At 40.9% G+C, this 12,708-nt stretch overlaps 2 protein-coding genes across 2 annotated transcripts; one reads left to right on the forward strand and one right to left on the reverse strand.

Annotated features, from left to right (window-relative positions):
* Positions 1-488: 488 nt before the first annotated feature.
* cpsf4 (cleavage and polyadenylation specific factor 4) lies at positions 489-5,191 on the forward strand. Its single transcript, XM_073494740.1, has 8 exons — positions 489-912; positions 1,100-1,150; positions 2,400-2,552; positions 2,653-2,748; positions 2,865-2,958; positions 3,089-3,161; positions 3,288-3,449; positions 4,333-5,191. The coding sequence occupies exons 1-8, from the start codon at positions 810-812 to the stop codon at positions 4,399-4,401; spliced, it is 801 nt and encodes a 266-aa protein (XP_073350841.1). The 5' UTR covers positions 489-809; the 3' UTR covers positions 4,402-5,191.
* A 111-nt stretch (positions 5,192-5,302) lies between these two features.
* On the reverse strand, positions 5,303-7,682 carry atp5mf (ATP synthase membrane subunit f). The gene is made up of 4 exons (XM_073494741.1): positions 7,607-7,682; positions 6,284-6,391; positions 5,589-5,705; positions 5,303-5,460 (listed from the first exon to the last, which is right to left on the reverse strand). Exons 1-4 carry the CDS (start codon positions 7,620-7,622, stop codon positions 5,432-5,434), a joined length of 270 nt encoding a protein of 89 aa, XP_073350842.1. The 5' UTR covers positions 7,623-7,682; the 3' UTR covers positions 5,303-5,431.
* Positions 7,683-12,708: the final 5,026 nt, after the last annotated feature.

Consider the following 12,708-nt stretch of genomic DNA (forward strand, 5'->3'; position numbering starts at 1 on the left):
TATTTTACTTAAATGCTGTTATCTCATGATCACAAGTGAATTATTTTGTTATCTTGAGAAAATGAGCCTTTTTATCTGCACCAATGTTTTTTTCCATGACACCTCTCAGGCTCCATATATTTCTTTGTGACAAACTTTTTCTCCACCAGTTTAGTTCCAAAACAAAATTAACAGTGAATCAAATATGGAAGATATGTATATTTAAAGAATATGAAAATATTAACGTAAGTAGAGAAAGATTAAAGATCTTATTCTGTAGTTAAGTTACTATGAGGGGCAATAAAAGCTTATGGAACTTGGAGGCTCAGTATTTCAGTATGGTCCTGTTATTTGTCTCCATAAAGTCTGTAATTGCATTTTTTTTTCAGTGTTAATTGCTTCCATAAATATTGAGACGCTTGTTTATATCAGCAGTGAGGCCACCATAATGTGGTGAGAGTTTATCAAACCGCTCGAGGATCGATTAGTCTTGCCTTATTCCTTCAGGTCAGAGGTCAGTGCGCGCGCCTCCAATCCATCCACAGAGAACAAGGAGCTGTTTGCGACTCAATAAAAGTTACAGATCGACCAGTATTCAGGGCTTTTCTTTAAAACAGGCCAGTAAAGCTACAAAAGAACAGCAAATATTGTGGCTTCTCCTCAGGGAGCTCGGTGGTTTGTTTCTGAGCGTATCGGTTAGCCTAGCTAGCCTCGTTAGCCACTTTAGCTGGCTGATGAAGAAATAGCTAACAACTAGCTTTAGCTTAACTTCAAGTTAGCTAACCAAAACTGACATTTCTTTGATCGGGGCACCGCAAACCGACGCAGACATGCAGGACCTACTGGCTAACGTGGATCACATCAAGTTTGACCTGGAGATCGCTGTGCAGCAGCAGCTAGGAGCGCAGCCTCTGCCTTTCCCCGGCATGGACAGTAAGTGTTGGGATGCTAGCTGGTGCTTACCCGCTGTAGGTGAACTATAACCAGACGTAACGGTAAACCTGATGGTAACTAACGGCAGGTTTCACAACGACACCTGAACGATGGTGACTATTCATGTTAGCTTTGTGTAGCCATGATCACATTTCATTATTAAGGTTGTGCTAATGTGTCTCTGCAGAATCCGGATCTGCTGTGTGCGAGTTCTTCATGAGAGCAGCTTGTGTGAAAGGTAAAAACACAACATCAGTGAAACATCTTCATACAGGTGTGCTGCACATTTTAGGCATTAGCAGTAGTGTCACTCATAATGATAGTAATATGATTAAATAAAGTCGACTGACATAACAGTGGGATGATAATTGACTGAACACTGGATCCTACATTTCCCATAATGCAGCCAATATCATCTTTTATCACAGATAAAAAACAAAACAAATGCTCCTCGATTTCATATCTGAATAAACAAACTGGCCTCAAAGGACAATACTATTTGTCTTACTTTGTTTATATGTGGCGGACCCTGCCACCTCTCTAGCTTCAAACAGTGTTCTGGGGACCCTATTTTCCTCTGAGAACAGCTTGTTTATTCAGTTATGGAAGAAGTAAATATTTCTGAGTTTGTATCATTACCTCATTAATATTGTAAATATTCTGAGTTTGAATTTCTTCTCCAAAACCACATAGTGCCCCTTTGAACACACTTGTCAGTGGTCACCAACCTGTCCCAAGTTTAGATAACTTCTTATGTTCAAACACAATAAATAAAAGCCTGCAGTAGGGCTGGGTGATGGGAAAAAACGTCAAATCCTAAGGAGTAGATCTGAAGAAAACGGGTCAATAGTAGTAATCTTTCACAGGTTTGGAAGGCTCACACTGTCTCACAGTGAAAGACAATGTGTTTTTGTGATTTGCACATTGTGGTGTGGTTTTCCTCCTAAGAGGATGTGCAAAATAGAAGGTGTTTTTATCTTGATGTGTAGGAGGGGTGTTAGATCTCACAATAATAATGACAATAGTAATAATAGTATCTTGCAAAGCACATTAAATATTTAAAACATTACCAATACAACATACAGAATAAAAATGTAAGATCTGACCAGATTGGATTACCCCAAAATAAAAGCAATATCTTTTTTTCAGTAAAGTTTGTAGTTCTAAGATCTAAAGCATGCTTTTAGCTTACTTTCACCCCGTTAAGATCAACCTAACCCATTTATATTTATAGTCCGATGAGTTAGTTATAAATTTTTTCAAATCATGTTACATATAAATATTCCAGCTGATTACAACACAGCACATTTTCTTTCTATTTTATTTACATTGCTTGTAATTAATCTAACACCAAATCTTGGCTGTAGCACACAACTGAGAATGGAGCAATAAAAAATCCTTAGTTCTGGCAGTGGTTTTGAGTGACACACTATCACCAGGAGAGTTGTGCCATCTGTCATGCTGTATCTTTTTGTTTCCACTCCCAGGTGGGATGTGTCCGTTCCGTCACATCAGCGGAGAGAAGACGGTGGTGTGTAAGCACTGGCTCAGAGGACTGTGTAAGAAGGGAGACCAGTGCGAGTTTCTCCACGAATACGACATGACCAAAATGCCTGAATGCTACTTCTACTCCAAGTTTGGTTCGTAGACTCGATGTTTCATAAAAATCACACAGATAAGCTTAATGACTGTATTCGTCCAGAGTGTACTCTGTTAATGTGCCCGTGTCGACCCTCGCAGGTGAGTGTAGCAACAAGGAATGTCCATTCCTGCACATTGATCCCGAGTCCAAGATTAAAGACTGTCCCTGGTATGACCGAGGCTTCTGCAAACACGGTACGTCCTGCTCTATGGTGGACATGAGCATTCCTGTAGTGATGATGCAGTGGTGATATTAACACCCAGACATACTTTTTCCTTTCTGTTGTTGATCTTCTTCCATCCTGTCTCAGGTCCTGACTGCAGACACAGACACACAAGAAGGGTGATCTGTGTGAACTACCTGGTGGGCTTCTGTCCAGAAGGAAAATCCTGTAAATTTATGCAGTATGTATTCCTTTTCATTTGATTCTTACATAATAGAAACATTTTAGTGTGTAATATTACTTTAGCATTAGCTGCCTTATTTCTTCACCTTACCGTTATGGAGATTTAACACTGAGATGCTCTTCTACAGCCCTCGTTTTGAGTTGCCCATGGGAGCTTCTGAACAGCCTCCTCTACCACAGCAAACCCAGAACCAGACAAAGGTAAAAGGATATACGCACAAACACCCACACATCTGTATGTATACACGATGGGCCGTCTCGTTCATTCAGAGTGCCGCGTCCGGTCAAAACTAAAAATGATTTCTGTGAGTGCGTTTCCCTCTGCAGCCTGTGCCCACCATCGGCCGCTCGTCGCTCTCTCTCATCCAGCTGACCAGCTCCAGTCCAGGCCAGCGGCCGCAGAACCACGCACCAATGGCGATGAGTCAGCAAAACAACATGACTGGCAACAGAGGGCCTCGGCCACTGGACCAGGTCACCTGCTACAAGGTGAGTCATCTGAACATTAGTGTGCTAACCTGCCAGTGTGTCATCAAAATCTGTTAGACACTCTACCGGATTTCTTGCTGAGAGTTGGATGACAAGATCGATACCATTTATATATGATAAGGAATATACGAAGCTGCCACCAAAGTTATTTCCACACAAAACAAAAAGGAAGTTAAATAAAATAAAATAAATGAAATATATTTTAATAAAATCCCAAATGTTTCCAACAATGTTCAAACCCAGAGAAATATGTAATTTTACTCAAGGTAACATTTCAAGGTAACTCATTGTGTTGCCTGTCGCTATAACTTCTGGTGAAACATCAGATGATGCATCACAGAGTGAGAAAGGAAGTTGGTGAATGTGACTTAATATAACTTGAATGAAACTGTAAACATTTCTGTCTGAGGCACGTCAGATAGATTTCCATCGGCAGTGGTGGTTAACAGCGAAGACAACATCTCCCATGATCCCGCGCTACTTCACAATGTCATCGAACTATGTTGTGTCTTTTTATCGTTCTCAGTGAGAGACCTCTAGTGGCAGAAATGACATACTGTGCATTTAATACATTTAAATACCTGTAAATACCTCCCAGCCCCAAAATAGTCTAGCACATAGCATCACATAAACTGTAAATTATCACTTTTTTTTTTAATTATAGAGTTTATTTTGTTGCCTGTAAACAGAGCAGCTAAGCTAATTGGCTGCTGGGCCAAGGATTTGGCTGCATTTGAGGATTTGCTTTTGCGCCAACTGGAACACACTTGACCATCCAGTGATGATTATTTCTACTTAAGATACGCACTCTCTCCATCTTTTCTGTGCCATTTCCAGCGTTCGTTTTAACATCCTCACTCTTCTTTCTTCCTTGTGTCTGCAGTGTGGTGAGAAGGGCCACTATGCCAACAAATGCACTAAAGGCCATCTTGCCTTCCTGAGTGGACAGTAACCTTCAGCCTCGAGGTCACCGCAGTGCTGTAGCTGAGCCCCCCCGAAGTGAGCTGAGGAGGAGGAGCAGCAAAGCAGAGGAAGCCTGTTTGCTCCACAGGCTGAAGTTGAACAAAGACTTTAACTGCCACTGTTGTGTTTACGTGACTACAGACACAGGCAGTAGGAAAAAACAAAGCTACTATTTCTATTTTTTCCATTATGGATTCATGACAATGACGCGTGGGTTAGTCTAGTTTTCTACGATATTTGTACTGTATAGCACACCGAATATTTAAATACACATCACACCCAGGGTCCAACAGAGGTGCAGTGCTTCTTACAGGATATCCACATTTCCTCAGGTCATGTAACTGCATCAGTGACACCGGACCTCTTCTATCCTGCTAAATGTAAAAAAAATCTGACCGTGTACATGGAATAATAAAAAAAAGTGGTAGTAGGAATGTAAATTACTGTTTGTACTCAAACTACTGTAATGAATCAGATCCCAAATCCATCCTGCAGTTGTTTGCATGTTCTCGCTACATCACCTAAAGTCTTCTGGTTTGTCAGCATCACACTAGACAAATTTTAGACTCTTACCGTAGCTACACATTTGTATTTTATATCCTGGAATTGTTCATTATTTTTCAGCTGTGTGTGGAGGACCTGTGTTAGATCTGAACAGAGATCCAATCAGATTTGACCTAAAAGGATGCGAGTTGGTACAGCAGTTTGTCTCGTAAAAAAAATAATTTCATTGCTGTGTGAATACAATCCGTACAAATAAATGTTCTTGTTACAGAGTTGCCCGTTATACTTTCATGTCAATACAACAGCGTGGTAGCATCAGTTTATAAAGTGTTGCGGGAGCTACACACCTGAAAGGTGAATCTTACACTCACACACAATATCCAGCATTAAATCTTCTTATTGTTTATTGGTCACAACAGTCATATATTCAACACAGAGAGCTGAGAGTAGAAAGAGCAGGAGGAACAAAGAGATTCAAGTTCAACCCCTGAAGGTCTGATGGCTGCTGAAGGGCCTCAGTGGTACTTCCTCCAGCGATCGTGTTCTGGAAAAAAGATGGAGAAAGTGTTTTGATGTAAACGTCAAGTTCACATTTTCTTGTAGAACAACAACTTTTTTGTATAATGTAGAACATTCTTAAACAAGCAGTGAGGGAGCGTTTGCATTTCTTACTGAGGTGGTCGTATTCCCAAAAGTAGCTGAGGGCCACGTAGCCAGCCAGCAGCATAGCTACACCACCGATGCCTCCCTTCCTCACGTTAATGTACTTGTTGTAGTATCTGTCGTGGCCTGGAAGACAAGAAAACAATGCGCTAACCACAGCTCTTCTTTATGGCCTCAATACAGAAGCTTCATGCACCGATTTTTTACATGTGAGTGAACACGGTGAAAGGGGAAAGTCAATACATTATGTTTATTCTTTGATGAGGTACTTCTACATACAACACTGGACAATCTAGAAGTCCCTCAACTTCTAACATTACCAGCTAGTTTTGGAGCTAAAATGCTTTGTGAATTATTTGTGTTTTTCTCCCAGGTGGGAACTACTTGTCGCTTCACAGTGTTTTGTCAATACAGCTAATGATTTGCCCTTAAACAAGATGCTGAACACACAAAATTTTAATATCAGTTACTAATAGTAGCTGGGAAAATTATGTTGTGCAAGCTGAAAAACAAAAACTATGTTCCCTTAATATCTAACATTTGAAAAAAGTCTTTCACAAATCACCTTTATTGTAAACTATACTAAATGTTAGTGAGCTTAAAGCAACAGGAACTAAAGAAAAAAATCACAACGAGGGAGTTTCTTGCTGAGTTACGTTTTCTCAGATCCACAACAAAGTTTCAGTCAGAATGGGTTTCCTCACCTCTGCGGGCGGATGTGATGAGGCCATTGGGAGTGAAGTCTCGACCTCCAAGCCAGGTTCCAAGCTCACCCAGTTTCACGTCCATCAGACGCTTCTCAACAATGGGAACTGGTGGAGACAACAATAACAGTTTGATTACACGTCGGCCATAATGAGCAAAACAATCTGTAGCTCTGGTAGTGTGTGTTCTGGTTAGGCAGGGGGTAATTTAACACTTAAATCATCAATAAGTCATAAAACAATATCTGCAGTTACAAAGTAAATGGGCTAGAGCTGAAATGATCGGTCACTCCATTCATTAGTCCATTGACATAAAATTAATCTAAAACATTTAAATTATCAATTAACAAGTAAAAATATTAACAATTCCTGGCTCCAACTTCTGAAATGTAAGCATCTGTGGCACGTGTTTGTCTTAATTGTGACTAACTGAAGAGATTTGTCTTTAAACAGGGAATGTGAAAGTCACCTTGGACCCGAAAGGGTTGTGATGGCATTTTTTAAAAAACTTTTTAATGACATTTTATAGATAAAATCTACCATTCTTCTATAAAAAATAATTTGCAGGCTTCTAGGTACTGAAAAGATGATCAGTTCAAGCCCTAAATAAAGCAAAGTAGTCAACAACTTCATTCTCTACATAGTTTTACAACAAAAGTATTTTAATTAAGTTGCATCTGCTCATATTTACACTTGAACGCACCAGCTGACTTGCATGTTACCCTCCACCTCTGGAGCCAACTTTACACTTTGGGGCCACATTTGACATTTAGCAGGTGTGTAGCTACAACATGAAATTATGAATGAAATACTCTTAGACCACCGTTTAAAACATAATGTAAATCAAAGCACGGCCTTTCCTGGTTATTTTTTTTAACAGTTAATTGGTTTTAGGATTAAATTAACCAGACAATCTCAGAGTTTGCAGTGACGTTAGACACCGTGTTTGCAAGCTACTGTGCAAGCTAGCCAAAAGAAACCGTTACATAACTTACGCAAAGACAGCTTATTTGTAATAACTTCGTCTAAGCTGGAGGTAAAAGTTACAGTTTCTAATGAGTGAACATGACATGTTAGCTAAATGTCCAAGAGCGGCACGCAGGTTAATGTTAACTTGAACACTGGCAATGACACGCAAAGTCCTTGACGTGACTCAAAGGATTGAGTGCGGCCTTCGGTCAGACGAAGAGCTTAAAATGAGTCATGAACTCATTGTCAGTTAGAAAAACACACAGCGTTTGTCAATATGTGAAAATATACCGACAACAAAACGCATTACAGAGACAAATTGTGATTTTTAAAGCAGAGGACACGATGTTTTACCTGGTCTGTCCGCCATCTTGACTGGTGCAGAGAGCTCGCAGCAGGGAATGATGGGTATAAAAACGGAGGAAGTGCATTATGGGAGAAGATGTAGTTTTTTCATCTATCCGCTAGAGGGCAGCAGAAGAAATGAAACCACACGGTTTAGGAATAGACCCGATGGCTTCATAATCACAACACTACATACAGAACAACCTGGAGCAACAACAAACAAGGTGTTTAAAGATCCCCTGCAGTCATGTTTTAAGAGTGGTCAGTTCATTAGTACATCTAGCTAAAACTAGCTTAAAACAGCCCTGCAATAAATCCTCAATTTATGGTTATAATGCTCAGTTTTTGTTGAAACTTTGTTAGAGAGGTGTTGCTTCATCTGTAGGGTCATTTTGGAGGATGTAGTTTGTTTTCTTGTTGAATTATATTACATTACACAGAGAGGTGTTTCTGTTAGCCTATTTAGGCTACCTTTATTTATATACATAGTTTGGGAAATAAATAATAAATAAAAGACAGTTTTAACAGTAAATCTCCACCATATGAGAGTAAGTCTTGCATTTATGCCTTAATATATCTTAAATATCATAATATACTGTAAATTGAAAAGACTTTAACCTAGGAATCTAAACAAACATGTTCTGATTCCTCAGTTTTTTGTGCAACCCGATGCTCAACCTCTCTCTCCTTTAACAGCATGACCTGAAGGGTTTACTACACTCTTGTCTCCTGACAATCTATCAGAGGAATACTTTTTTCAAGACTGAGCAGCCGATCAATGCACAACACAGCAGCCAGTAGCACTGCTGTATATAATATACCCGAAGATGTAGTTAAGAGCTTATGCAGGCTGCTGTTTGTGTTTGTGTGCGAGTGGTGGAGGTGGTGCTGCTGTGGTAGTTCAGGTCCCTTCTCTACACGCCCACCGATCAATACACCCTTCTCTATCTCATCTGATCTCTCCCTCTCTCCCTCTCTCTCTCTCTCTCACACACACACACACACGGATACACACACACACACACACACACACACACACACACACACACACACACACACACAGTGAATTACGGTGTGTAGTGATGGTTTTGGCCTTCATCCAAGACTGAGCAGCAACCTCTTTTCTTTATTAGACTGATTTTCCTGCTTCACTCTAATGACTTTCATTAGATGGAGGACTCATATAGATGTCCAACACCCACCCATCTGTTTTTTTTTCTCCCTCACCACACACACACACAGACATAGATTTGAGTATTATTCAACATCACTCTAATTTGATACATTTTTATAGTTACAGTAGAGTACATGCAGTTTATTTTGCGTGGCAGAGACGACCAGTGTCTCTGCGGTGTGTGTGTGTGTGTGTGTGTGTGGAGGGGAGGGTTATGTAGGTGGATACATGAGTACATTGCGTGTGTTGAACATGGATGAATCTTTACCAGGTTTAGTCTTTCATGTCGATGATTCAGCTCTCTTTCCTGCGTGTTGACCCAAATGTTTCTCCTCTTCTCTCCAGTGTTGCCAGTTTTGACACCAAACAGCCCAATCAGAGCCCTCTACCAGCCCAACTGTCGTTAACAGTAGCTCCAATTTTTTCGTTTCTATTGCAGATGGGTTTTTTTCTGTATGTGCCAGATTTCAGGCTCACACTTAGGTGAACCTGACACTACAGCGACTTTATTGAAAAAATGATCACCAGGAAATCTGTCAGATAATGTGACATTGAACAAAAACAATCTTCACTTATTTGAACAGATGGAAGCTTTTATTAAAAATGTATTATTAGAGAGCTACGACTTGGGACTATAATTAAAGGCCTAGAGCTAATGAATTGAAATTACATTTGGTTTTGCATGTTGAGCGCATCTAGCTTTCCTCCTCTTCCTCTTCTTCCTTCTTCCTCTTCTTCTTCTTCTACTTCTTCTGACTACTGTAAATCCAATTTTCACTGTCTGTAAAGGTGCAATTTGTGAGAATTTGTCCTCTTGTCCTTAATTATTTATTTAACAAAGAATGAGCACCACAATCTGCAGACTATGGGACCTGGGAACATAGCAAAATGTAGTTTCATTTATACACTTAGTTTTTTGGCTTATTCTTCCCTCCTAAGTGTTTCTCCACCAATGGAGTCTGTTGTCCTGCTTTCAGACAAGTGTCATACAGTTCACAGCTGACCAATAACATGAATTTCCCTATCTCGGACGTAGGCCTTGACCTTTAACTAACTCCCTATTATAAGATTTTTGCCTATGACTCATCCTTACTTTGCATAAACAAAGCATTTTCTCAATACTTTAGTACAATGACCCGTTTAACTAGAAGTGGACACATGAAACATCTGCCAGGCTACTTGGAGGTTACTTGAGGACAGACTGACTTTTGCCAGGCTTTGCTCAATATCTGAGGCCATTTAAGGCCATTTAATACATGCATGCATGAAATATAATATGTGTGTGTGGGTTTTATCAGTAACAAACATAGTAGGAATATGCATGTAATATAATGTGACCTGTGATTAATTGGGCTATAATATAGATTATACACTACAGATTTGCTACCTGTTGAATTCATACTCTAAACAAATAGGGGGCAGCATACCTCTAGAGTACAACTAACTGCTGCTAACTTTAGCTGCCATTAGCTAGTCAGCTCAGTTAGCTGTACAGCTAGCGGTCTGGACTGGGTGCACGGGAAGTGTAGTGTTTACATCACTAGCACGGGAGCTTTGGACCAAGACAGCCGGGGCTAGCTGGCTAGCATGCTTACTTAAGATAACTCTTTAGATATTTCTGCAACACAATACACAAACGTCCTGAACATCATAACCTTTTTTCTTCATATTGTAGTTGATAATTTCATGTATTATTATTATTATTATTATTATTATTATTATTATTTTAATGTTTTCATCTAAAACTTTTTTACATAATGCACCTTTAAGCATTGTTTTTGCTCTCCACCAACCCCCGAGAGAAACATCTATCTCTTTAGCTGCTAAATGCTCCACTATGTTTCTCTAGCTAGTTGCTATGTTTGCCTGCCAGACATATGGTGCTGAGCAGTTAGTGTACAGTGGGGGTTTTTTTGGACCTTTTTTTTTTGCTGAAACCAGCTTCCCGATTTAATTTACGAACCACACAACTAAACAGTGAGCTTGAACTTTCCATACCCTTGTACAAGTTTATAGCAAAGAGTAGCCGGGCTGTGCTGTGTATTGATAGATCCATGGCGCTGAAGTAGCAGACAGATTTTGCCTATACTGCAGCCTATATACTCTGTACAGTAGTGTCACCTTCATGATCAAAGTGACAAGTGAAGTCGTGGAAAACCGAGGATCATAAATAAAATAAAAAGCCACACAGTTGGACAGAAAACAGCCCAGTCTGGCAACACCACACCTCTCGTCTCCTCTCCTCACAAAGGTCACACTCAGGCACACACTTGGTCGAACCAGCATCTTGTGTCTGTCTGATTTACACGCGGCGTGGGCCAGAAGCTCTCATCCAATCTCACTAGGTGCTGTTGAGCAGCCAGCACACACCCACAGATGTGGCAGATTCCCAGGTGCACTCGTCAAACACCTACACACAAGCAGATCTACACATACAGAGAGGTGAACACACAGTGACAGACTGACACACTCAGCAGCCATGCAGAGAAAGACATGCACACAAACATAAACACACATACACCGATGCAGATTTATTTAGGCTGTAAAGGTTAGAAACTACACTGTAACATAATCTCATTTAGGGAGTAGACCCATAGGCAGAAACGACCCTTTGGTCCAGGTTCACCTGTTTGTTCATTGGTTGTGTTTGTTTGTTATAAGGCTGCCTAGGGCCTCACTGCACTTCAGAGTCTGTATCAGCTACACACACACACACGCACACAGACGCACACAGACAAAGGCACTAGGGGACGGTTGATTTTATTCCACCTCAAGAGGCAGGTGCCCTCGAGGTCTGCCACAGACAGCTCTTTGAAGCTGATGGAGGGAGATAGAGGGAGAAAGTACGAGAGATGGGGGGGAGGGAGGGATTTGGTTTGTGCAAGGGGGGAGGACAGACAGACAGGGAGAGGAGACAGGGATGAAAGAGGATGAGACTGTAAGTACAAAAGGGGAAACTGGCAGCGGAAAGAGAATGATGGAGGGAGGTGAAGGATAGAGGAGAGGAAAGAGGAGGGACTGAGCCCATGTCTCTGCACACAGTCCTCTAATACACATGACCTTTAAACAGCCACTCTCCACAGTCGCTCCCTGTTCATCCATCCTTCATGCGCCACATCTTCTTTCATGTCATTTTTCAGACTTCCCCCCTGTGTTTTCTTTTATAATCGACACTTTTTTCTCTACTCTTGTCAGCGATTTCTCTTCGACCCCATCTGTAACTGTCTCACACTTCCTGTTTCCTCTCTTTCCTCTCTCCCACATTGATTTCTCTCCTCCTCTCTATTCCTGCTCCTTTGCCCTCTCTTCTTTTTTCTAACTACCTCCTTGTCATGAATGTCATCTCCTCCCCCTCGTCCTCCTCCTCCTTCTCCTCTCAGTGACCTGAATGTTTCTTTTTCTCCTTCTCTGTCCTGGTCGAGAGCTCACAGGAGGACAGACGGGCAAGAATCAGACAAACAGATAGACAGGCAGTCAGGCAGGAGGGATGGGTTGTGGGTAATGGGTTTATCAACTCTCCTATTACTACAATAATCTCATTAGAGATATGGAGATCACCAGGGGAGCCGCTAAAAGGAGCTCGCTGGCCTGATGAGGGTCCCAGAGGAGATATGGGTCTGTGTGTGTGTGTAAGATAGACATAGAGGTTTGAAGAGAGAGAGAAAGAAGATACTACATGTGTGGAAACACTCCACAGGGACAGTTTCATTCCTCAACGATAATAGCTTTAGCCACTAAATCAAACTTTCCCATTCACATTCACTCACACACTTAAATGTAATGGCCGCTAATGGCACGCTGACTAATCGAGGCTACACTTCTGCAGAATATGAAACAGCATGATGAAAAGCAAACCTACAGTACAACTCAAACTTTGCTTCAACTGGGTAAAGATTTTTTTTTTATTTATTTGAAATGACACCCAGTTGAATTCTCG

The sequence above is a fragment of the Pagrus major genome, chromosome 23, assembly GCF_040436345.1.
Source record: "Pagrus major chromosome 23, Pma_NU_1.0".
Lineage (NCBI taxonomy): Eukaryota > Metazoa > Chordata > Actinopteri > Spariformes > Sparidae > Pagrus > Pagrus major.

Coding starts and splice junctions, on each gene's coding strand:
- cpsf4 (XM_073494740.1), top strand. CDS start 810: ATGCAGGACCTACTGGCTAACGTGGATCACATCAAGTTTGACCTGGAG. Junction 913..1,099: donor GCCTTTCCCCGGCATGGACA/GTAAGTGTTGGG, acceptor GTGTCTCTGCAG/AATCCGGATCTGCTGTGTGC. Junction 3,162..3,287: donor AAACCCAGAACCAGACAAAG/GTAAAAGGATAT, acceptor TTCCCTCTGCAG/CCTGTGCCCACCATCGGCCG.
- atp5mf (XM_073494741.1), bottom strand. Junction 5,706..6,283: donor CATCACATCCGCCCGCAGAG/GTGAGGAAACCC, acceptor CTTGTCTTCCAG/GCCACGACAGATACTACAAC. Junction 5,461..5,588: donor TTGGGAATACGACCACCTCA/GTAAGAAATGCA, acceptor TCTTTTTTCCAG/AACACGATCGCTGGAGGAAG.